Genomic DNA, 27,959 nt, shown 5'->3' on the forward strand with positions numbered 1-27,959 from the left:
AGTTAACTCAATTGGTAAGGCACTAGACTCTGGTGTCCGAGTACTTGACGGTATGAGTTGGAGCCCTTGCAGTGTCTATTTGTGTTCTTGTGGATAATCTGAGCTACACTGAACTTGAAATTCCCCTGGACAATGAACTTACTGCTAACTGTCCCAGTCTACTAGTATGAAACTTGGGGAGCTAATCCTGGCTGCGATGGTTAATATAATATGTAAGCTGACTAGGGTTCTCCCTGACCATAGTGGTCAGTGACTTTCTGCAGAGCGTAATGGTCTTACATAATTGCGCTATATAAATCCTGTGGCTTTTTTACATTGAAAATATCACAACTTAGGCAACATGTACATGATAATGCATTTGACACAGCAAGAGTGACACACACCAGCATATCCTGGTACAGTGTCATCATTCAAAATTGTCCCATAGCACCATAATCATTAGATTATGACAACTATAACTTGAACCACAATCAATGATGACCCCTGTCTCCATGGCATAGAATCTAAGCTTTGCATGGAACATCAGATTACATGCAAACAATAAATGTGGAAATGTCACAATTTGGCTATCTTCAATCATAGTAACACAAATAAACATTGAGCTTAAAAAGGCCACAGAATTTAGTTTGCCATCTGACTATTACATATCCTGGGATGTTAAACAACTTGTTTTATAACCATGGCAACAACTTCTCTTAAAACCCTTTTCTAACTTGATGGGCTTGAAGGATTTGTAAAGAGAAGTCATGTGCTGGAGCACTGGATCAGATGGATTGCAAATAATGTGACTGACCTCTCAATATATGCTATGCATCTCTCTCTCTCTCCCAGGCAAGACCTAATCAAACAGTTCTGAAAAGCTAATGAGACATATCAGTCTTACTGAAAAAATGACAACAAAATCCATGATGGGGATTTCTTATATCAAATAAAGTTTCCAAACAAAGACAACGATATATTGACTAAGTGAAGTTAACAGAAGTATTACTCAAATATAGTGATTTCCAATATTTAAAAAAGGATGAAAGTAGGGTGACTAACCCTGAGCAATCCACATCTGCAAGGCCTTTACTGATCCAATGTAAATCTTGTTTTGAGACGCTCAGGTAATTATAAATAGCTGTCAATCACCTCAAATAATATCCAATCCATTGAAAACAGATAACAAATAGTCAGAAAAAGCCATATTCTTGATTAGATTCATCTGGTGAAAATTGGACGCCAATTGCATGTCACTTTTGCCACAAAATGTTATTATTTTGTGTGTACCTAAGTATCAGGCTGCAAATGAAGACATCGGACACACAATACAACTGTCACGGACATTGAATATGACCAGAACTATATAATGCTAACTAAGTGAGCAAGAACATAGGACATAATAATTATGCACTTGGCCCAAATTAGGGGTTGGTGATTGGTCTGATAGTCAAATTTCAAAGAATTACACAGTTTTCATGTTTTAGGTGCAAAAGTTTGTATTAAAACAGTGATGTCTTTGTTTAGGTATATTTTAAGCTTTAAGCTTTGCTCGCAGTATCAAATTTTCTACCGAATTTCAGGTGAACCAATAGTAAGAGGCAATCTTATGCCCTCAGGAATCATTTTGCTGGTCTTGTATAATGTTCAAGGCAGATGATCAGAGCCATGAAACCTTTTGCATAAACACCTTTATCTATATTAATCTGTCAATTGTTTGAAACTTAAAATTGTGCTTGTCTTGAGCAAATTTGAAATAAGAGTTACTTGCACTGAATCTCTACCTCCCATGTGACTTTCATACAAGTTGATTCAACAGCGCCTCCAAGAATAGCATTGCTTTTACACTGACGTTGCTACCCTGTATAAAGAAAGTTGAAATAAATAAATAATAAATAAATAAATCAGGCCAACTTTCTATCTTGCAGATATCATGTAAGTAACCCCTTTCAGAGAGAGAGAGAGAGAGAGAGAAATGCTTGTTGAATCACACCCAATCATTTCTGCATTGAATTGCAATAGCCACAATAGCTAATGTATGTTCTACGAGTGTTCATTCTATTCTCCTAAATGCCAACATTGTTCTGGATGAAAAATGTTCAGTTTGACTTTCAAAATATAGTAAATATCAAGCGCCCTCTTCAGATGACTTATTTAAAGCACTTGAAGCATTAATTACATTGTTGGTTGAATACTCTACCTGTAGTGAAGCATTATCCTAACCAAACAAGGTATCCTGGGCAATTGCTGCATTTAGCAGCATCTAGCATACATGCTTTTTATCCCTTCCTCAATCACACCATTACCATATCCTCTTGAAACCATTTTCATATCATGTATTTTTTATACTGTAACTCTATTTTTCAAGTTGACAGCAAGGATTTTCACGTACGAATACAATAAAACACTTTCATCATCTTGCTATTATGAATTGCTAATTTCTCACCCAGAATTAGTCATTCCTAGCACATCACCTCAGCAGTGTAGAAGTTACAAAGTGTTAAAAATGCTGTGTGTAAAAATTGCCACATCCGCACTACGCTGTAAGTGCCCTTATGGAAGGTAGTACGGTCCATTTCACCTGCGTGTGTGTTATTAGAGGAGGGTAAACGTCCTCAACATCTCTGATTGCCGGCTTTCATTTCACGCTTTGCACACAAAGGCTAGATCAGTTTATACCTTACAAAAACACTGGGTGAAGCTAGAAGTATTTATTTAAAGAAAAGTATTCAGGAATAGTGAACAAGTATACTAGCTTATGCTAGGCATGTCTTTAACAGCAAAGCTGAGAAAGTTCAGAAAAGCGTTGTAAAATGCAAAATATATGTACATTATATTAAGTATAACTTTAAGGTGATGCAGACAAATATCATACCTCATTATCTTTCAAAATACACATTAGGGCAGGTAAGAGGGGAGCAATACCTAGCGATGTTTGCACTCAAATGTTGAGATTAATAAAGTTGACACACAAGGGGAATAGTATGGTCATCCCAAGGCTTGATGTAAGGGGTGCCATTTCCACCCCATGTGCATGATTTTTCTTGGTGGGGTTTTGATATATTATTGAGCAACAAGACATATGGAAATTGCGATTATTGGCTTCCATGACCATTGCAGCTTTTTAGTTAAGGGCTGGGGTATGAACGTTTGGACAGTATTTATTTTGGGACATTAGAGCACATCAGACATATCGAATTGCATTCTGAATACGAAGAATGTCCTTCTGATATGAAATAATTTTGATTTTTGAAATTCGCAATTTAATACACATTTTATGGCAAATCATTAAAAATTGATATTTTGATATTTAACAGTACTCAAGTAAACTTTACAAATCTGATGATTTATACTTAAAGTGTATGTAGGTGGGATGAAAAGCCGACGATCAATTGAAAATTTTGACCTTTGGTATTGAAGATATGGATTTTTTTTCCCAAAACACCAAAAAAAATTAGGTCTTTTTGGGAAAAAAATCCATATCTTCAATATGAAAGGTCAAAATTTTCAATTGACAGTCGGCTTTTCCTCCCAGTTACATACACTTTAAGAATATATCATTAGATTTATATAATTTACTTCGAGGACTGTTATATATCAAAATTTGAAAAATATTAAATTTTTATAATTTGTCATAAAATTTGTATTATATTGTGATTTTCAAAAAAATGAAAATTATTTGATATCAGAAAGACATGCTTCGTATTCAGAATGCAATTCGATAGGTGTGAGGTGCTCTCATGTCCCTCAAAAAATACTGTCGAAACGTAATAAACGCTCATTCGAGATCCCTTAAAGGCCTGATATTTGACATTTTACTTAAGGGCTGGGGTATGAACGTTTGGGCAGTATTTATTGTGGGACATTAGAGCACAGCAGACATATCGAATTGCATTCTGAATACGAAGAATGGCCTTCTGATATCAAATAATTTTGATTTTTTGAAATTTGCAATTTAATACACATTTTATGGCAAATCATTAAAAATTGATATTTTTGATATTTAACAGTATTTGAAGTAAAATTTATAAATCTGATGATTTATACTTCAAGTGTATGTAGGTGGGATGAAAAGCGACGATCAATTGAAAATTTTGACCTTTCGTATTGAAGATATGGTTTTTTTCCCAAAAACAAAACAAAAAAAATAGGTCTTTTTGGGAAAAAATCCATATCTTCAATATGAAAGGTCAAAATTTTCAATTGACCGTCGGCTTTTCCTCCCTGCTACATACACTTTAAGAATATATCATTAGATTTAGATAATTTACTTCGAGGACTGTTATATATCAAAAATTTGAAAAATATCAAATTTTTATAATTTGTCATAAAATTTGTATTATACTGTGATTTTCAAAAAATGAAAATTATTTGATATCAGAAAGACATGCTTCGTATTCAGAATGCAATTTGATAGGTCTGAGGTGCTCTAATGTCCCACAAAAAATACTGTCGAAACGCAATAAACGCTCATTTTAGATCCCTTAAGTTTGAAGAAAAATCCAATTCCCCTTTAAATGGCTAAAAACTGGAATTAAATGTCAAAAAACACACGATTCTTATTGTAGGGGATCTAGATCTAGATCTAAAATAATTAAAATGCACTCTCAGCTCAGAATGTGTTATGGTTCTTGAGAAATATATCAAAAATGGGGGAAAACACTACTTTTTTAATTTGGAGCCTTTCCGTTGCCTTTAAGATGAACATGTGACCTAATCCTACCAAATGAGGACAACATCACCTATAAGCTGTTTTTGAGTTATGGGCTGGGGTCACATAGTATATGTCTATAGAGCACTTTTATCACAATACTGCCCATTTACCATGTTTGTAACGTATGATAAAAATGTAAATTTTGATGCTACTCTTTTAGCATAGATTTGACTACTTTTTTTACTCAAACATATTTTAACAAAGGGGAAGAAAAAATCCTACTTCATGTATAATTCAAGTCCAATTAAGACATTTTCCTATATGTCCACGAGGTACTTTGATATATCATCACTCTTGAGGTGAATCTATAGAAAGCACACACACATATTGCAAGAGGATATAATACCTGTCATTTAAGAAGCTTTGTAATATCTATCACATCACTCACACATGTAATGCCACAGTCAGCAGTGTCCTTAAATTCATAAATTTGATATGTTACCTAAGCTGGAGAATGAATATCATCTATAATTTGCAGCCTGAACTGTATTGACTGATTTGACAACCAAATCAAATTTCAACATGCAGCTTGACATGTCACTACTGGGTTCAATGTCCTTCTTTGTGATCTTCTAAGAAACCGTATGGGTTGCAACACCGAAATCCACAAAAAGAAGAAAATGCATGATTCTCATTGGTTGCCTGGGCCATGCCGAAAACAACATGGCAATGACCTGACTTGGAAAGCAACATGAAAAGGAATCATCCATTTTTCAGCATGGGTAAATATGTTTAACATCATTGCACACAGGGACTACAAACTATATGATCAAATTTATTTAAATCAGCCAGACATTCTTTTTTCAGTTGGAAGAACTGGTGTTATGAAAGGAACTTTCTGTCCTCGGTAAGGTTGTGATGATATTATGGACATTGACTTTATAGGTGTGGCTGAAACTCGAGGTGAATTCAGAACACAGAATTCAACTCAGAATGCAGATTCAACCTAGGGAACTCCTGACTTTGTCATATTTGTGAGTCGTAATGAAGGAAAATTAAAGGATGTCCGGATTGTTACACCCTTCACCCAGCAAACTTTCTTGACATATGAGCAATCCCATGGTAACTCGCGGTACACTTTTGTCCCTGTTATGCTTGAAATTACCTAAGTGCAATATACCGGTATGTGTTGTGCCGAGAATGTGAGATCATGCTAAATTTTTGTAACACTTTGCTAATATTATCAGATTTTGGGCCTTTCACTGAAAATATAAGGTGCTCCATATTTATCCCTACTTGAAATAATCCAATATGGCAGACTTACCATGAAGTATATATATGTGCACCTCTATATGAGTTCACATGGTGAAGTTCTGGGTTCAGAATCATCATTCATGCCCAGTAAAGAAGTCTCAGTCACATTTCTTTCATCCAAATAAACTGGTTCACCTCAGTAAGCCTAAATTAGTAAACTAATAAGATAGAAAGACAGTGTACCCTGAATATTCATTGTCCTTAGGAAATCCACAGAGCAGTGTCATCCTGATAAACCTACGGAGCAGTTAGCATGGTTCAATTGGCAGACACTGCATCAAATCTCATCATCAATAACTAGCATTTTTTTCTTTCATCCTGTAGATGTTCATCTAACTGATGAAATCGACAGATCTTAATACTTGTGGATTCTAATAGCTGGTATATTAAAATCTGCCATAGGCATAGAGGAGTGCTGATTTATTAATGAGAAAATAGGTTCATAGAAATGTTACACAAAGCATATAGGTGACTGACTCTTGCAGAGGTAAAGTTTGGGAACAATTTCCCGCATTGAATGCACTTCCATGATTATGAGAAATTCATAATACTATTGTGTATAATCATGATCAATGTAGGAAGACCCAAATTGGTTAAATAAGAAAATGTTTGGATAAGTGAATACTGAAATCCCTGATACAATATTTCAAGAATCCCCATCTTCCTTTGATAATATCACTATTCACAGATTGTACATGTACATTGAAGATATAATTTACAACTTATTCAGTTTCTTATTTTGAATTTTTCAGTTGTATTTTATTTCCCTTTTTTACCACAAAATTCAAGTCCTAGTAGTATGGTGTGAATCCTAACAAGAATGCATTTGTACCTTCATTCTCCTTGCAAATAGCAATCCCGTTAAGGGGCTAGACTCTGTTGCATGAGAGAGTGAAGATATAAGTTCAAGTCTAGTCATTGTCAAAGACTACTTGAGATTGAGGGGAGGTGATCAAGGGAGCGGCTAGCACTACTTTTGGGCTCTGTTGCTTTTATTTTATTTATTTTTTATTTTTTATTTTTTTCTATATACTCTTGTGGAAAAAATGGAACTTGAAATTCTCTTGCACAAGGAGTTTACTGCTGATTGGCCAAGTTTCCTGGTGTTCATATACAAAACTCAGGGAGCTGATCCTGGCTGTGATGGTTAATCTAAACATAGGCTGATAGTATTCTGTATGTCATGGGCCAAGGTGGTCAGCGACTTTCTGTAAAGCCCAATGATGTAATTGTACTATATAAATTTGTGGGGTTTTTTTTTAAGATGTTACATCCATAAAAGTCCTTAATTGGTCATTCAAATGAATGGATTATGAGATTAGCAGTCTTAAGGAATCGGTTTGGAAACCACCTTTAATTTGTTTCAAATGTCTTTCCTCAAATGCCTCCAATTCTATGCATCATGCCAAACTACCTCAACATATTTCTACACCAGTCAAATTGACTACATGTAGAGCCACCTGATTTTATTTTTGCCCCCCAGATCACACCTGATTGGGAGCTCAGGATGATAAATATCTTCCTTACTGCAGGCATGCTACAACCTACATCTTCCCATGTGTCTCACTGCTGCATGTCTGTTGCCTAATGCATGGGCCAAGTCATTGCCCTATTTAAAATGGTTTATCACCAATGCAATTTTTTACCCTACATATGAAAGAGCCGCCAGGGTTTTTGAGATGGAGTGGCACCTTATTGAATGTCATAAGCAATATACACTCGAACCTTTTCTCCCCCTTCCTCATTTTGATAGAAATTATCTGAATATCATCAGAATTATAGCAGTGCAGCAACAAACAATAATTAAAACCGCAAAAAGTACATATTGGTCAATAACCAATACCAAGTGGTGAATATAATTTGTTTTTAAATAAAACAATGCCATGTTCCAGTTATTTCTTGTTTATAAAAATATGTGCATTAAACAAAATCTGCATGATTGCTCGTGATCAGGGTGGCCATAATCACTCCATAAATCAAAAAGTGACGCACTAAAGTTGAGTACCCTAATCAACTCACTATTAACCTTCATCACCAGGCTCAGCTCTCAAAGTTTCATAGAAATTGCATGGGACTATCATTAGCAAATTCTTTCTGTCCAGAAATTCAAGTTAGTCCAATTTTCATGGGTGAACTGCTGGGACTCTCAGACATGCATTGGCTAACAGACAAGCACCAAAGCACCATATCTAATTTAACTGATTACTTTAGATTTTCATGTGTAAAATGTGCATTAACACTATGCTGCACTTGCGTTGTGGTGTGTTGCGTTCCTGATACATGTATATCAATTACTTTCTGACGCAACTCGTCGCATTTCCAAGTTAACTTTATTGTGATACCGCATACAGTATTTTGCAGTACAGCAACGCAACAAGCCGCAAAGTACTTGCGGCGTAGTATGAACGGACCTTAAGCCTTTAACAAATGGCTTCCTTCTCACAGCCACTTACCTGTGAATGATATACTCCTTGCGTAGGTAATCCAGTGCCAATGCTATCTCACACAGGTACAATTTGACTCTTTCTGCATCAAATTTGACTCCTTGTTGAATATGGTACCTCAAATCTCCACCAAGTAAAAGATCCACCACCATAAACATGTCCTCCTCGTCTTGGAATGTAAACCACAGATTCACAAGGAAAGGATGGTCCAGGGATTGCAGGATCTCCTGTTCTCGTAAAACATTCCTCACTGCGTCTTTTTTAATGCACATAGTTTTATTCATGTATTTCATAGCGAACATTTTCTTGGTGTCCTTCTTTTGAACGATGCATACCTGAAACAAGTAATAATAAAAAGATAAAACATAAACTGAGTGATTTACTTGAACCAAACATGAAACAAACAAGAATGTATGGGTCCACATAGGCAAATTGCCATTTGTACTGCCATTCTGAAGCATACATGTATTATCAACTTGGTCATTTGAAACTTGGTACAATTAACCCACATATAGATAATGTAGTTCCAAACACCATAAGGGGAGCAGGGGACCCTCTATGGATGTGTGTTTACATTTTGCTTTTCTATTTATCTCTACAGTGAGTATCAGTACATTACTGATTGTTCAACAACTCTTCCTATATACCTTTGTACAGGAGCCAACCGTTGTTAATCCGTGATGAATCCACAGTTCAGTAGCATATACGCGAACGCAAGGTTACGCGTACGTGTTACGCATGAGCGCGTAAAATTTGTCATGGCTGGCATAGACATGCTGGAACATAATGCGTAAACATGAACTCGCTTATGTTGGCGGTAGCAGCTAAATATTACCGCTTTATTCTTTAGTTTTATTGCTGATATCAACAGAGAAATACCGCTATCTTTTTGTAAGGTTGGGTGGCAATGACAAACAGACATTCCTAATGAAAGAATCATGTGAATTAGACATCTTTAGCTTGTTTCGTTGTTGAAAGGATTCAATCATGTTTCACCGTTGTTCATCACCGATTATCAACTGCGTCAGCAGCGTCTGCGTGGTTTACTTCGCCGGGCCTCGCTAAGTAAACCACTCAGACGACGCGGACGCATCGTTGTTAATCGGTGATGAACAACGGTGAAACATGATTGAATCCCTAATTTAAGCCCTATATGCGGCTACAGTAAACTTGAGAGAAGGATGCAAGGTCGAGTAACTGCATTTATATTTCAAATTCTCAATCAGCTTAATCATAAAGTTTCAATGGCTAAGTAGTTAATGTGCAGGTCTCATAAATCTGAGGTCCAGTGCCTTAATTCCTGTATGGGATCACTTCTCCCGTAAAAATATGTAACAACTGCAAAACCGTTGAAACCTTATGGAAACAAAGTTGAGAAACATAATCATAAAGTTTCAATGGCTTAGTAGTAAATGCGCAGGTCTCACAAATCTGAGGTCCAGTGGCTTAATTCCTGGATGGGATCACTTCTCACGTAAAAATATGTAACGACTGCAAAACTGTTGAAACCATATAGAAGCAAAGTTGAGAAACATATTGCAACTGGGTTAACAGGCAAGCAGATTAAAATGGGTAACAGGCAAGTGGATTAGACTGGACTAACAGGCAAGTGGATTAAACTGGGTTAACAGGCAAGTGGACTAAAATGAGCTAACAGACAGGTGGGTTAAACTGGGTTAACAGGCAAGTGGACTAAAATGAGCTAACAGGCAGGTGGATTAAACTGGGTTAACAGGCAGCTGGATTAGACTGGACTAACTGGCAAGTGGATTAACTGGGCTAACAGTACAGGCAAGTGAATTAAACATGAGCTGTTCCTTTTACAGCTCATTTCAACACTCCATTTGGATCCTGATAATAAGTAGAGATATGGATCTGTGACTTAACCAGTGAGATGGAATATAGAACTATATATATGCATGTGTCGTTTCCACATATTCTACAACATTGTACATCACGTTCTTGTGATTTAACTCAATGCTGCCATTCAATAAGTCAATTTATTCTACAATTGACTTTCTTCTACTATTGACTTTCCAGCGGTACATCAATTCCTCTCTTGATCTTCTTTGATTACTGCCAGAAGTTTGATCCCACAAGTTATGCATCCAAGACATCGCTAAGCCTTCTCTGCATACTACATACATCATCAGATGCAAGATACTATGTTCTCGTGTTCATGATTTTCACTAACACTATCTTTAACATACATACTAAAACCTGCTTTCTGAAGACATGTTCATATTTTATTTCTAATCCCATTTGCAAATGGTAATCGAAACTATTAATTGTGTATTTTGTAAGCTATTCACCTGTTGTGTTAGATGGCACATCATTCAGATTGTGACGCTTAGCATATTCATCCATCATGCCTGCGACTTGAAAATGATCTGTGAGGGGTAATCTTTAAAACCCCACAGCCGTGTATTGACTAAGACAATTCACATCCCTGACTTGAATATATCAGTCAAAATTGCATGATGCTAAATCTATACATGAGCTGATTACTTGAATCAGTTTGCTTTTTTCTCTGATGCTGCTATAGATTCATGGTATGTTCATTTACAACATCCTCAGGTGAAGATCCTTAAGAAAAATCTACTATCCTTGATTAAGCTTGGTTTTCTTGCTTGCTCAAGACTTCATTGTATGTTCATTTACAATTTCCATTGCAGATCCATAAATATCATCTTTTATCCCACCATTGCTTGTTTGCTTGCTTCATTGCTTGTTCACTTGCTTGCTTGCCTACTCACTTTCTTGCTTGTTTACTTTGTCACTTGCTTGCTTACTTGCTCACTCACCCACCTACTCACTTGCTTGCTTGTGTCATGTGCTTGCTTGCATTCTGAAGGTCATTAAGTTTTCGAACAAAGATTAAAAATTGTTTTTTCCTAATGTGTACACACTTTTCTTCCTTCGACGAAGATTAAAATTGCTTTGTTCAATGAAGCTGAAAAGATTGTTTCGATGAAGGAATACTTCGTTTGACGAAGCTAATTTTGTAATGTGTACGCTCGCTTCGTTCAATGAAAGAAAGTGATTATGTGACAAGTGACCCTCGCTGGCTTAAATAATAGCCGGTCGTTAATAGCTTTTTGAGTTTCGTTAATTTTCATGAAATGTGTACAGTGCAATGTCTTTGTTCAATCTTCGTTCAGCGTAATGTGTACGCATGCTTAATTAGTTAATCAAGATAAACTTATCGTTGTTGAATAAAGAAATTTTCTAATGTGAACAGGGTCATTGAAGCAAGCCTGATTCTAGCCAATCATTCCCTTGACTCACAAATTCAGGTAACTGAAACTGACTGCAAACTACATTAAAACAGGTGTTGCTCTCTGTACATAGGGACTGCAGCACATCAACTGCATAAAACCAGGTACGTCTAATCGCATGGTTCATTAACACAATTCTTAATTTACCATAGCTATAGTTCAGTTTCAAAAAAAAGCTTCAGTAAGCTACTAGAGGTTCAATTATAGGCCTTCAAAAACAAAGACCTATGGTTAATGAGTTCAAACATTTTCATTCATACATTATTCTTTTGAAAATAAAACTGTTTAACAGTTGCCCATGTCATAAATTAACACATATTAAGAGACTGCTTATGATTTCATTGAATTTCTGTCTTTAATCTACAGTGCCAAGTAGTGAAGCAGGTAGTGAGGTTGATCGCCAAGTGGAAGAACTTCCCCTGTTTCTCCTATACTATTTTGTTACAGTGGCAGAAGCATTACAATCAATAGACAGTCATGTTTAATCCTTTTGTGTCCTATTATTCACATCCGTTTTCGTCTCTCTACATTTCAGAGTAAAATTACCTCAGGCAACCTACATAAAGGCCCATATTCAACTGAATAGGCAAAGAATCTATGATTAACATTGCCATCTAGAAAAACTATTTTGAAGTTTACCCAATAATTGCAGCTTCTTCTAATGCAGCAGTGAAATATAAGAATAAACTTGAAAGTAGACTGCCTTACAATTGAATACCTGAGTGGAAGAAGGGCCCAACTCCATTTTTTACAAAAATGAGTTAGACCCAGCATTTTATTGCCAGCAGACTGTTCTTCCTTGTGTGTGAAAGATGAGCCAAAATCCACTCTCTAAATAGTCTTTCAAGTACACTTAATCATGGTTTTCATGGAAGAAAGGCCCAAATCCATGGAGTTGGGCCCTTCTTCCACAAATATTGGGTTAAAGAGGAATTTTGTTCTTCCATGAAATCAGCTTTTCACTACAATAAACTTTCTTGCTAACATATTACATGCTTCTACATGTGCAATCAATGGATAATTACCAAATTTCTGTAGCTATTTTTAACATATCTGTTTACGGAACTGGCACTTGCAGTATATTAGTGGAAGAAGGGCCCAACTCCAGGTCGTATTAAGACCTGTACCGTTGTCATGGAAACATCATATATAATTTTGATTGTATGTAATATTGTATGTTTATGTATTAAAGGTCCTCTGAAGATGAAAACACTCCGCCTATAAAACTTTTCCAAATATGAAGTTTTTTCTTAATATCTCAAAAACAGTTTTGATGGAGTTGGGCCCTTCTTCCACTCAGGTATTCAATTGTAAGATCAGACATGATTATTTGGGCTTTTTAGGGTATAAACTTTCACTAAGTTGTGTAGAATCATTCTAAGTACACTACAGTAGACATTAAAATAGGATTCAATGCAATGTGTATAGGTCGGCTTCAAACCAATTACTGAACACAGGAGAAAATCAAGAACATAATCAAAAGCAGGTCAGTTAATATCATATTCTGCAATTACTCAGTCAGTCCTCAAGAGGATTGACTATTTTCTCACACTTACCTCATACTTCATGTTTTACTAAAAAAACTCAGGTTTTTGTACTTAACCTACTAAAATGATGCCAATCCATTGAATCTCATCACAAAATAAAATTTCTCATCAGAATCCAATTAAAACCTAATAAAGTACAGAGTGGCAACTGTCTGCCCTGGTGCACTGATAGGATTACCAGTGATTTCAATAATTTCTCTTGAGGCAAAGGAAAGTTGATCTTCATAGTTGTGAGCTGCTTAAAAAGCAAGTGTTGAAGAATCTTATTTAATGTAACATAGTAATTATTAATAGGTGTGCAGTGACAAGTTTCCCCTAGGTTCCAAAAGCTTTGCTCTCAACGATGGCATCTTACCAACACTAAGGCCCAGTCTACACAAGTATTTTGTTGTTGTGTTATCATAATAAATGAATGATAAAAGTGTTCACACAGTCAGCATTTTGTCATCATGTTGTGATCACTTCTTGTCAAATTATCGCATCATAATTCACAATGTTGACCTCAGATTTGGTTCACTGATTTAGGGCAACAACGAAATGCACATATACATGAAATTTTCATAACAATCATGCCACAAACTGGGCCAATGATGGAAAATTTCATCATTCACAAATGATGATTATAGCCAGGCGCGTAGCCAACATTGTCAGTCGGGGGAGACTAATGTCAGTATCATCCCTATTCTCCCTCTCCTTCCTCTTCTTTCTTTCTTTTCTCCCCTTCTTCTCATCCCTATTTTTCCCGCTTCTCCATCCCCATTTTAGGGGGGTCGTCCCCTGGTTACGCTACTGATTATAGTATGCATTGTGCGGACATACAATACTCATTTCTGTATGGACACACAATACTCCTGTTTGTAACATGATCGTAATCGACAGGGGGAAAAGTCTTGTGTGGACCGAGCCTAAGAGCCAAAATGGTATGATCTATAATTGGCATAGTTCAATAGCATCCATTTAAAAAGCATAGCTCAATATTTGACATCAGGTTGCCGGGCATGAGTACCCAACGCATCCAGAGTTCATTGTATGAATGAACAAACACATTGAGGTTAAAGAATTGTGTCCTGACAGATGAGTATGTGAGATCATAGTGCTTCAAGATCAACCTGAAAACCACCAATCCCAGGCATGTTTGTACTCATTGCAATGCAATTTTCATGCAGATAATAATACCATTAACAAATAAACATTTATTTCAAAAAATTAAGAGAAAAATCATTTTTCAGCCACGTTGACTGTATGTGTTCCACATCTACCCAGAGAGTTACATATTCCTATATAGAATTGGGTCACAGGGGTTGCTTACATCACACTTTGAATTATGTATCAATGTAGATCATCTAAGCTAAGATCACGTATGCTGAGACATCTAAGGTATAACATGTACATTTTATGTCAATGCATCATACATAAACATCCTAAGGCCAAACCAACATCCAATCTGCTCTCCTCATCACTTCTGTGGATGCATCATGTAAGCTCTACACCAACATTGATCTGAATCAATCCGATTTAACCAGCCTCATTTACATCACCTGGCACATTTGCGGTAGGCTACATGCCAGACAGAATGGAATGATTCTGCATTGACTATTGATCCAAGGAGGAGACATTCATAACCTAATTACAATCACTTTGGGTTTCCCGCAAAATATAAGATTAAAATAGGCTCAACAAGACTGTTGTTAAAAAACCGATTCGCACAAGATATGGTTAAAATGAGTGTTCCATTTCTTTTGTATTCTATACCCTTCTGATTGTATAGAAAATTGAAAACCATGAAGCCTGATTTTGATGGTTTAAAAGAAAATGAAGAGCATTTGAAGAGACATGAACAAAATTAGAAGTCTGCTTTTACAACAAGCATGCAGTGGAAAAGGTAAAGGTTAGTGAAGGCATGCAGTGGAAATGGTAACGGTTAGTGAAGACATGAGTATGTTGTGTTAACCTGGTAGTGGATTAGTAGTATTTCAAAGTTTTGTACGTTCCCTATTTCAGTTATTTCAGTTCTTGATTTTTTTTCTCCCTTAAGTTACTTGTACGCCTATAGCATGGTGTTCTGATTACAAGACCCGATTCCTAGCAATATCTGTGTTAACATGATTAGCTGAGCAAGAGGACTGAGCATTTTTAACAATCCCATATCATTTTAATTTGACAAATTTATTGTCAGCTTCTAGTTAATGAAATAAAATATCCTCACATATTGCAATATTCATAAAATAATTTACAACACATGCAGAAAGTACATTTATAGAACAGTAGCCTATTTCTTTTTTTTCTTCATATTTTCACAAATAAAGTATGCATCTCAAATTGTACAGAGGTTATATTAAACTGTGTCACATCGCTGAAGAAAACATCACTCAATCAATTCAAATGGCTGTGCATTAACCTAAATGCATTACTCTCTGTAAGACATAATGCCACTCCTGCAAAAAAATAAAAATGTTGGTAATTAGTAGCCTATTTCTTTCTTTTTTCTGATTTTTTTTCTTCGTATTTTCCCAAATAAAGTATGCATCTCAAAATGTACAGAGGTTATATTAAACTGTGTCACATCACTGAAGAAAACATCACTTAATCAATTCAAATGGCTGTGCATTAACCTAAATGCATTACTCTTTGCAAGACATAATGCCACTCCTGCACACAAAAAATGCTGGTAATTAGGAACCTATTTCTTTCTTTTTTTCTGATTTTTTTTCTTCATATTTTTCCAAATAAAGTATGCGTCTCAAAATGTACAGAGGTACAATTCAAATGGCTGTGTATTAACCTAAATGCATTACTCTCTGTGTAAGACATATAATGCCACTCCTGCAAAAAAAAAGGATGGTAATTAGAATGGTTTTCTAGTGATCACAAATTATACATTTGGTAATAATAATAAACATCATCATCGTCATCATTAGCCATGGTTGACCCACTTCAGGGTGAATTAAGGGATCTCCAAGGTAACACCACACTGACCTATCTTGTGCTTTCCTCATCCAGGTTACATCTAAGAATATGTCCATCCATGTTAATATAAGTTTTCAAAAAAATGCATTTAGCCATCCCAAGGTAGCCATACCTCAAAATATGCAAATACGTTTGCAGCCTAAATGAGCTCTTATAAAGTTGATAGGCATGTTGCGTTTTATGTACAAAAAGCTGAAGGCTCTCCAAGATTTAAAAAATCCAAGAAATCACAAAAAACACATTTCGTTCAAAAGACTGCCTTATTTTTAGGCCTGTATGTGAGCCATTCTGGAGTTGTAAGTTAATGTGGTGATGATTTTTGCCTCATATATTCAAATTAGCTCACACATAAATATGCATAAAATATGCAAATAATGTAACATCAGAACTTATCAGGCTCTATCACCCTACATGTACCGTGCATATTTGAAGTTTGTAATGTCACTTATCAATTCTTTCATGATTGATAAATTGCACAATTGATGAAGCAGTTCTGCAGTTACTATTCATCATCAATCAACAGAATTTAATTAAATCTGAGTGTCTAAAAGTTATTAACATGTCTCCTCATGCAGGATGAATAGATGAATTCAAACTGTCTAGGGTCTATGCTTGAAAGATGCAAAGCCATCACCATCAATGTGTCTGGGGGAAAACACTATTCAATGCACAGGTAAAATGGTCAAAGTGACCCAATTTGAGCTAAACCTGCAACATAAAAACCATTAAATTGAGCATGGCTGGTTGTATCTTCTTACAGTCACGTCTTACATTGGTGAATACTGAATAAAATATACCATATACAGTGTGTCCTAACAAAAAAAGACGGAAAATGTTTGCTAGTAAATACAGTGGAAATTTATTGACACAAAGTTGTGCGGAATTCAAGTTTTACTTCTTGTTATCAGGAGTTTGTGTTATCCAGTTCTAATAACATGTGAAATATATGCTTGGGAATGTAAAACATACTTCTTGTTATCAGGAACTTCATGTTAAGAGGGTTCGTGTTAACGAGTTGCCACTGTACAAACTATTACTTTCTAAATGGAAAAGAGTGAAAAACTCACTCCCCAAAAGAGTGATTCACTTATAAAACGTGTTGTCCTTCATTTAACTCCTTGAACGAGTTGGAATTCACCCTTTTACTAGTGGTTTTAACTCTTTTTTGAGTGGTTTTAAAGTTAAAAAACACATTTCACTCTTATTTGAGTAGTTTTATAAGTGAATCACTCTTTTGGGGAGTGAGTTTTACACTCTCTTACATTTAGAGAGTACTAATTTATTACTACTGACTTGTACACCCACTAGCTACTGGCATAAAATATCATGGTTCATTCTCATATTAAATAAGGGTATATATTCGTTGTCTCATGCCCCCACTAGCTACAGCCATAATATTATGGTTCATTCTCATATTAAATAAGAAGGGTATATTTTCGTTATCTATCATTATATTTTCGTTGTCTCATGCCCCCACTAGCTACAGCCATCGTTCATTCTGATAATAAGAAAGGTATATTTTTGTCGTCTATCATTACAAAATGAAAATATCGGGTTTTTCTATATCAAATCATTGAATATATCAACGCCTACGTTTTCGAGATTTTGTACGCGTTGGATTTTCACTTTGCATTTGAAAGTGAGTGAAAGCATAAATATGCATGATTTGTGCTTTAAAGTAAACAGTAGGTTCCTGCTTCTGTCCAAAAGTTGTGACACCTATTGTAAAGTGTTGCATTTTTGAGACACACTGTATGATGGGAGATGACACAACTTTTCAGTGAGAAAAAAACATACAAACATTTTGTACATTAAAGCCATGTATAATTTGCTCTATAGCAAAGCCCTTAATTTTCCTCATATTTCTACTTTTTGCATGATTGTAATGCCCAGTGGTGTACTAAAATACCATGTGAAAGACTAAAACTGAAGTGCTTTAAATTACAGTAAAATTTAACAATTTTATATTAAAACCGGAGATCTCCGGTTTTATTCAGAGTTCACCGATTGAGTGCTTGCTAACACGTCTCGTGAATATCAGCTTATGTGTACATATGTATCATTGAATCAGTGACGTATAAATTGTATTCATATCGCTATTTGTTGTACGTCTTCACATATAAACTGTGTGCATATCGCTATTCGTCTTATACATCTCAGCTGTACAATACTCCATGCAATAATACATGTAATATGATCGGCGAGCTAATACACACATTAATGTACGAGCTGGAATGTAATTGCAATTTTCTTCATTTTACCTCATTTGTTTGACTTGAAATTAAAATGGGGCAATGTGATCAGTGAAAACTAACATTTAAATAGGAATCTATTCTTTATGCAAATCACACATTATGGCTTTAAAACAACTCTCTTTTTAAAACTAATGGACATATTTCATTTACCAGTTATAATTGATCACATTGACATTTATGAAACCAAGTGTAAAATTACTTTCTTTATGAGCATCAGCACAACTCGATTTAATATAAAATTGATTGGGTGTGATATATGGAAATATCTGTTTATATGTAATCGCACATACATGTAAACACACCAATATTACTCATGAATGAAGACATGTTAAGAAAGTCTTCATAATTTATTGGGAGAACTGTGAGAACATAAATACATAAATGCATGTATGCATACACCCGTACATTTCTTCAAACCCATGCCTTTTACCGCATTAAGTATTTCATAGGAAATATCGAACCAATGTGCTGGAACTGACGAGTAATAAATCGTTAATCATAAGCAATCACATTGATCAGTCTTACACAACCTGGAAACATGAGCGTTATTACCATGCTCTTAATCAATACATGTCTTTGCACATGGTAGTTTCCAATCTGAATTGATTCATATCTGTGTTAATTAAAATCATTTATAATTACAGCCCTTGCACTGAACAGCATGGATTGATCTGAATCTAATTTTGAAATTGTACATAAGCCCATTGAAATTCCAGTTGGACTTCTCCCCCTGACAGCAAATTTCATTAAAAGATGAAAATAAAATTGAAATGTATGAAATGATTACTTTCATGATCAAATATATTTTAAGATTCACAGTGAGTCTGAGTTTGTTGCCAGGGGCATAAATACTTGTTTTATTCATGTTTTACTTCTTTGTTATGTAATTGAAAAGCCAGAAAATACTGGATTTTGAAGTATTCAAATACTTGTAAGTACTTAATTATTTAAAAGTAAAAAAAAAGTTAAATATTCAGAAGACAATTAAAGGAGGATTTCGTGATCCTAGCATCCTTTTTTAAGAAAAGCTTATTCCCAAAATGTCAGTTGATTCCGATTTTGCATTTGCGACTTGCGAATAAAAATAAATAAATTAAAATAAAACAATTGATAATTTCATTGTAAAACTGCTGTGTAATAAAATATAGGTTTTTGGTGATTGATATTTGTATCTTGGTGATCCAATCTAGATCTGGATCTAACTTACATAGTGATACTAATTTGGTTCTTTACTGTAAAGTGGATATTTTCACAGAGCATTAATTTTTGCACTTTTCACACTTAACAAAGCTACCATGGGAAAAAAGCATAGGTATTTATATGAAAACTCAAAATTGCAAATTTCAGAACAAGCGAAGTACTTCAAAAATTGGAAGAGGACAAAAATTACACACACAAAAAAATACCACTTTTACAGTACACCCGAATCAGGATCTTCTTGAAACAAATCTCTTGTGATCTTAAATAGAATCTTAGTAATTCAAATCTGAGTCTCAAGTGATTTAAAATGTGGGTCTTAGTGATAATCTGGATTTACATGGGCTGTGTAGGAAACATGGAGTTCTTTTAATGCATGTAAAATGTTGAAAATAACAGATAAAAGCTTTGAAAAATGTCACCACCGCCTACGCATGGAAATATAGAGATATATGACTGACAGAGTTCTATCTGTGACAAACTAGTATTTGTGTTACATATATATACATGTCATGGAATGGTGTATTCAGCTTGAGGGTTTGTTGAGGAGTAGCATTAATATAGGCACCTGCTGTGTTCAAACTTAACCCCTTTAATATACTTTGTACACAACTAAAATTTTGTGTCAGAAATTTCTCAGAATTCTATGATTGGTTCCCAAACTACTTGATTTATTAAGTTTTCTTAGTTCTCAAAAATTATTCTATCCTTAAGGCGAGTGGCTCGGATGGTAGGAATCATATTTTTCCAGTTTTAGCCATCAACAAAATGCAACGTAGGCCAATATGTTAATTTTATACACCAATCTTAAAGGAAAATGTTAAGGATTCGACATTTTAAAACTATGGATTTGAACTATTCATATGAGACCAAATGTTAACCAAAAGCCTAACATAATTGTTGATGACGGACACACAAAATGAAGGTTCTGAGCATATTCCCCCTCCCAAGAAAAAATGAACATGGGGGAGGGGATGACACCCCTTATATTAAGTCTTGGGATCTACTTTATAGAATCTATACCATTCCTATGTGTGTGTCAGCTTTATTTGTCTCAATATTTGAAAGCAAACATCGCTAGGTCACGCTCCCCTCTGCCCCACTAATTCACTATGGAATGAAAATAACACATCTTTGACCATGTATTGAACATGGGACCTTTTGGTATCTTGAAGTGATTTTTATCAAATGAGCTAGCAAGAAAAAGAATTTCAGAACAAGCGAAGTACTTCAAAAATTGGAAGAGGACAAAAATTACACACACAAAAAAATACCACTTTTACAGTACACCCGAATCAGGATCTTCTTGAAACAAATCTCTTGTGATCTTAAATAGAATCTTAGTAATTCAAATCTGAGTCTCAAGTGATTTAAAATGTGGGTCTTAGTGATAATCTGGATTTACATGGGCTGTGTAGGAAACATGGAGTTCTTTTAATGCATGTAAAATGTTGAAAATAACAGATAAAAGCTTTGAAAAATGTCACCACCGCCTACGCATGGAAATATAGAGATATATGACTGACAGAGTTCTATCTGTGACAAACTAGTATTTGTGTTACATATATATACATGTCATGGAATGGTGTATTCAGCTTGAGGGTTTGTTGAGGAGTAGCATTAATATAGGCACCTGCTGTGTTCAAACTTAACCCCTTTAATATACTTTGTACACAACTAAAATTTTGTGTCAGAAATTTCTCAGAATTCTATGATTGGTTCCCAAACTACTTGATTTATTAAGTTTTCTTAGTTCTCAAAAATTATTCTATCCTTAAGGCGAGTGGCTCGGATGGTAGGAATCATATTTTTCCAGTTTTAGCCATCAACAAAATGCAACGTAGGCCAATATGTTAATTTTTATACACCAATCTTAAAGGAAAATGTTAAGGATTCGACATTTTAAAACTATGGATTTGAACTATTCATATGAGACCAAATGTTAACCAAAAGCCTAACATAATTGTTGATGACGGACACACAAAATGAAGGTTCTGAGCATATTCCCCTCCCAAGAAAAAATGAACATGGGGGAGGGGATGACACCCCTTATATTAAGTCTTGGGATCTACTTTATAGAATCTATACCATTCCTATGTGTGTGTCAGCTTTATTTGTCTCAATATTTGAAAGCAAACATCGCTAGGTCACGCTCCCCTCTGCCCCACTAATTCACTATGGAATGAAAATAACACATCTTTGACCATGTATTGAACATGGGACCTTTTGGTATCTTGAAGTGATTTTTATCAAATGAGCTAGCAAGAAAAAGAAAGTGCAGTGCTTGTGCCAATGAAGCATAACAGATGTGCTGCTATCTAGGCCTAAGACTATGCTTTTCTTACACTTCTCTAATAATCATTGCTATCTTCAGTAGATAGCAAAATTATACATAGCAATTGCTATCTTCAGTAGATAGCAGAATTATACATAGCAATTGCTATCTTCAGTAGATAGCAGAATTATACATAGCAATTGCTATCTTCAGTAGATAGCAAAATTATACATAGCAATTCCTATCTTCAGTAGATAGCAAAATTATACATAGCAATTGCTATCTTCAGTAGAGAGCAAAATTATACATAGCAATTGCTATCTTCAGTAGATAGCAATATTATACATAGCAAATGCTATCTTCAGTAGATAGCAATATTATACATAGCAATTATTGCTATCTTCAGTAGATAGCAATATTATACATAGCAATTGCTATCTTCAGTAGATAGCAAAATTATACATAGCAATTGCTATCTTCAGTAGATAGCAAAATTATACATAGCAATTGCTATCTTCAGTAGATAGCAAAATTATATTTATTCTATACGCAAATTAATTATATAGCCCTCAACTACAAGCCACAATTGGTAAAAGCCCTGGTCTGTAGCCAGTTCAAATCTTGGTTGAGGAGGATGTTATTCTTTGACCAACTTAACAACAAGACCAATTATTAGGTTTGTTCACTCATTTCAAACATGATCATGAAGAATTCATTTTCACATCTCTGCAAACACAATCCAATGCTACACCAGCGTCTACCATCAACACCCTATGAATACTTACGCCATGAAAACATTGCCTGCATGCCAACTGTTAGCTTCAAATCAGTGCAGTACCTGAGATCAAATTATGACTATGTGCTCTTGTCTAATGAGGACTTTTAATTGCTATTCACCTTTACACAAGTCTGACATACATCAAGTAATTTACCTAATTGCTTCAAACTGACTTTTTTAATTGTTGTTATGTAAATAACACTAAAAGCAATTACTGAACACACCCTGACAAATTACACATCAATTTATATTTAATTAGACAAATTCAATATTGTAATCAACCATTTTCCACAGCTTCCTTGACATAAAATTTCATTTTATAACCAATATAAATAAAACCTCAAGACCACACATGTTGCGAGATAAAGAAATCATTTGTCAGTCAATTGAATTTCCATTTGTCATTTGACAATCTTGCTCAATTATCAGAAAAAAGAAGAGAAGACTGCTATTTGGCGGTATGCACCTTGAAAGATTACTCATTTATCCAATATGTATCTTAAGAACTGATAACACAACTGAACTTGCAGTGCATCAATCTATGTTGCTTAATACCTCCTCCATCAATCGCATGTTACCTTTCATACTATAGTAGATTACATAGGGGAAGAAAATGTCATAATTAGATGATAGCAAAATTGAGCAATGATGTAACAGACTATTCAAAATCATTTCCTAGTCAAGTAATGTAAGTTCAAATCACACTTCTCATGGAAGACAAATGGTTACAGAACAATGTAATATCAGATCAAACAAACATGTTTCCATAGAACTATGCATAATTATTCAAAACTGCAAATCAACTTAACATTTGGCTTCTAAAAGCTCTACATTTAATATGCATAGGTGTACAAATAGTATACTTGTGATCATTATGCATTTTAAATAGCTTACAATAAATATCATTTTACAGATAAGTATGACTTGTTAGAAAAACCTTTCAATTACCCTCAGACCGAGAAAGCCAAAAAGGACAAGGACACAAAGATTTTGCTAATCATGGATGGCACTCCATCAAGTTGCCTTTTATTGAGCGTTTGAATTTGTTTCAGAATTCACACCAATTACCTTTGATCTCAGCCGAAATAAAATTAACAAAATATATAATATTCTCATAGAGAAAACGTTATTGGACACATTTGGAACACGACAGCCGCCATCGAATTCCCCTTACCCCAGTGACCGCGACTGGAGTAAAGTGTTACACTTTGTACTATTGAAATCAGATCAAAACCTATCCTAGGGTAGACCTACCCCCTAGAATTAAATTCCGAGTGTACAACTCTGAAACCGTTGATTAACATATAACATATCATGGCTGAGACCCACACAAGGTATATATACTACTGGTGCATACAATACAAGATCTCCGAGGGTGGCTGTCCCCTGGGATTCCACCAACAGGTGTGTAATTGACCTGAAGGTTACAATGGATAAAAGGATTATTGTGACTTACTCGTCTACCTGTGCATGTGTATCATTATAATTTACAAAAAGAATATCTAAAAATCCCAATCTTCAACAATTACTAATGTACTATACTCGAGCAACAACCAAATTTTTGCACATATAACTCTTTTAACATGTACTGATTAATGACAGCTCTCCATTTTCTAGAACTGATATATATATAATTTATAGAAGGGGAACAATATTATATTGTGACCCTTATCTTTGAAGATCTTGTGCTTATTTGAAGATCTCTGAAAGCCTTTCTCTCTGTTACCTATGGCATCTGTGATAAACACATTTGGAACTTACAGGCTGGTTAATTTAAAATAACATTCTGAAAATTTGTACCATTTTGCTTGTACTCCTGATCTATTGAGACTTTCTGCTTATCCAGTATTTCTCTATATTGCAATAACATAATTTATATAACATTTAACGATAATGTCCTCACTACTTTACGTGCAGCTATTTCTGTAAAGGATTCCCTCTTCGCATGTGCTGATTTAAGCCCTTATATCACCTAAGGACAATTATAAATAATCATACTAATGCAACATAATTGACATATCATAATACATTTCCTTTGTTTGTTATTGAGCTGTTAACTTCTCTCTATTCCCTTTACTTCATGAGAGTGAATTATCACTCTTAATTATGTGTTCACTAATATATACTTTTCATTGCCCCCATACCCTTATTGGGAGTGGTGGGTGGGGAAATTTCTTTCCGATGTTTACTTGATGGAGAGACATTCATAAATGACTCACAAACTCGATCGCAAGACTACATGTAGATGTTTACAAAATCGATGTCACCTATTGATCCCCATGCCAACACCACAACACACAGCATGGAGCTAGCATGACATACCGGATCGACAAACACAATAGGGATCGTCCATTTTCGCCATGGGTAAATTTGTTTTCCTTTCGCTTTGCTCGTAAAACATTATTACCCTCAGACCGAGAAAGCCAAAAAGGACAAGGACACAAAGATTTTGCTAATCATGGATGGCACTCCATCAAGTTGCCTTTTATTGAGCGTTTGAATTTGTTTCAGAATTCACACCAATTACCTTTGATCTCAGCGAAATAAAATTAACAAAATATATAATATTCTCATAGAGAAAACGTTATTGGACACATTTGGAACACGACAGCCGCCATCGAATTCCCCTTACCCCAGTGACCGCGACTGGAGTAAAGTGTTACACTTTGTACTATTGAAATCAGATCAAAACCTATCCTAGGGTAGACCTACCCCCCTAGAATTAAATTCCCGAGTGTACAACTCTGAAACCGTTGATTAACATATAACATATCATGGCTGAGACCCACACAAGGTATATATACTACTGGTGCATACAATACAAGATCTCCGAGGGTGGCTGTCCCCTGGGATTCCACCAACAGGTGTGTAATTGACCTGAAGGTTACAATGGATAAAAGGATTATTGTGACTTACTCGTCTACCTGTGCATGTGTATCATTATAATTTACAAAAAGAATATCTAAAAATCCCACACAAGTTTCTATCTGGATTAGAAACTTGCGAACCACCCCCCTTTTTTTTTTTTGTTGTAATTTTGAGTAAAAGTTTTTTATTCACCATTATTGGATGGGGCAATCATGCATGAATAGCGCTCTCCCATCTTCCATGAATTTCTTAATACACGATAATGTGAGCACTCCCCCATTTCTTTCCACTTTTAATCCTGCATTTTTATACAAAAGGAAAAAGGGGTTAATTGACCATAAGTAATTGCACGTAAACATATCTTCATGTTTGATAACGCTACTGATATCTAAATGGGGGCTCATGAAGGATATTGTCTAAATGTTATTGTTGACCCATTGAAATATATATCACAGTTTGCCCATAATTGGCTCAGTGCCACTAATCGCTCATTAGCAAAAAAATAACACTAACATTCTTACTGGATTTTGACTGAAATACATGTAATTCTCTACAATAACAATACTAATTGTGCTGGCCCTATATGTTACGGGATACATTGATCTCTATATTGTATATTCACAATTGGACATTGGCCGAACTCAACGCGATAACTAGCCGGCTGCGCAACCTCACAAAAATCTTGAAAAATTGAGGGCATAGTACTTGGCCCCAAGGTCTAGCTATCCCATGCCAACCTGGAGTTGATTCCTACTTCCCGTTAAAACAGACTTAATCGCCCAATACCAGCACAATTGACTATTTGTTATTAATGCCTCTGACATATTCATTCTTCTGAACACTCTTTAATAATAATAATAATAATATTTATTTCTCATATAGCGCAATTACATCAAAAGAACTCAAGGCGCTTTACAAAACATGACATTAAAAGCACATACATATGTAAAATATGAGAACAATATTTGAATTTACAATTTTAAAACATACAAATAGTTTGAGGAAACCAAATATTAAAAACCAGTTTGAAAAAGACAAGATATTGCACAGCATGAGCCTAAAAAGGCAAGATCGAACAAAATGCAATTGACTGTGAAATATACATTATAAAACGACAAATAGCAAACAATGCACACAATACATACTGCACAACATAAATGCAACAGCAATTTTAACATGAGAATACACTACGCCACAGAATAACGTGTTGCTGAGATAGAACCCGCACGTGATGTGATCTACTCAAATACCTCCACCCCGAATAGTCATACTATTACGTAGCAAAAGCACGCGTCAATATATCTAACTCAGGGTGCTCACCACCGTATAGATTATTACATCTTGTAACATTTTACTCAGAACGCATATATGCAATTCAATTTTTTAGAAACATAGGTATTAATGATATTCCGAGTCCCATATTCATTAGTCCAATGAAACTTTCCCATGTGGTCCCCTAAAGTTTTCGTCCAACTCTTATCAAATTTTTATACCTGATGTCTTTTCACTCCACTTCAAAAGTCCATTATCCATGCAAAGTTGGATGCTCTCTAAGTTAATTCTTCTTTCTTCAGTTATCCAAAGAAGTTGATTTGTGCTTAAGCTATTTCATAATCAACATCGCACTGGTTACTTGCTTTAGTACATTTCGTCAACAATTGGAAAATCGCAATCATAAGAAAACTTTTCGCATATCTCAGGCAGATAATCAGGTTATTCTGAAGTTGATTTGTGCTTAAGCTATTTCATGATCAACATCGCACTGGTTACTTGCTTTAGTACTTTTAGTCAACAATTGGAGAATCGCAATCATCAGAAAACTTTTCAGGCAGATAATCAGGTTATTCGTGCGGGTAGTGGATAGAGACATTGTAATCTGAGTAGGTACACACATTGCACTGGACAGTACACTGAAGCACAACCGCACATACGGAACCCAGTGATTGGGTTAATTCCATTTGCGCCGGAAACATTGGACAAATGTGGATAACAGCATTCTGCCTGATGTCTTGCTTTATTTTCAGCATTCTCGAAGTTTATTTTCAGCATTATTTTCAGCTTTCAGCATTCGCGAAGTTCATGCGACCTTTAGTTCATATGTTGTGCCTTACAACAGGGCCGGCCGTCATTGCAAAATCATGCCCAACACATCTTGCACTGGACAGTACACTGTAGCACAACCGCACATACGGAACAGTGATTGGGTTATTTAATTCCATTTGCCTCGGAGACATTGGACAAATGTGGATAACGGCATTCTACCTGATGTCTTGATTTATTTTCAGCATTCTCGAGTTTATTTTTAGCATAAATTTTCAGCTTTATTTTCAGCACTCTCGAAGTTCATGCGACCTTTAGTTCATATGTAGTGCCTTACAAAAGCACCGGTCTTGGTAAAATCAT

General features: G+C 35.2%; 1 protein-coding gene across 1 annotated transcript in view; it reads right to left on the reverse strand.

Moving 5' to 3' along the window:
• LOC140151270 (serine/threonine-protein kinase 32A-like) overlaps nucleotides 1-27,959 on the reverse strand; it is a 248,083-nt gene that overhangs the window by 133,402 nt on the left and 86,722 nt on the right. Inside the window, exon 6 of the mRNA XM_072173550.1 lies at nucleotides 8,401-8,726. Coding sequence (XP_072029651.1) covers nucleotides 8,401-8,726 — 326 coding nt within the window. The remainder of the gene's footprint in view (nucleotides 1-8,400; nucleotides 8,727-27,959) is intronic.

The sequence above is a fragment of the Amphiura filiformis genome, chromosome 1, assembly GCF_039555335.1.
Source record: "Amphiura filiformis chromosome 1, Afil_fr2py, whole genome shotgun sequence".
Lineage (NCBI taxonomy): Eukaryota > Metazoa > Echinodermata > Ophiuroidea > Amphilepidida > Amphiuridae > Amphiura > Amphiura filiformis.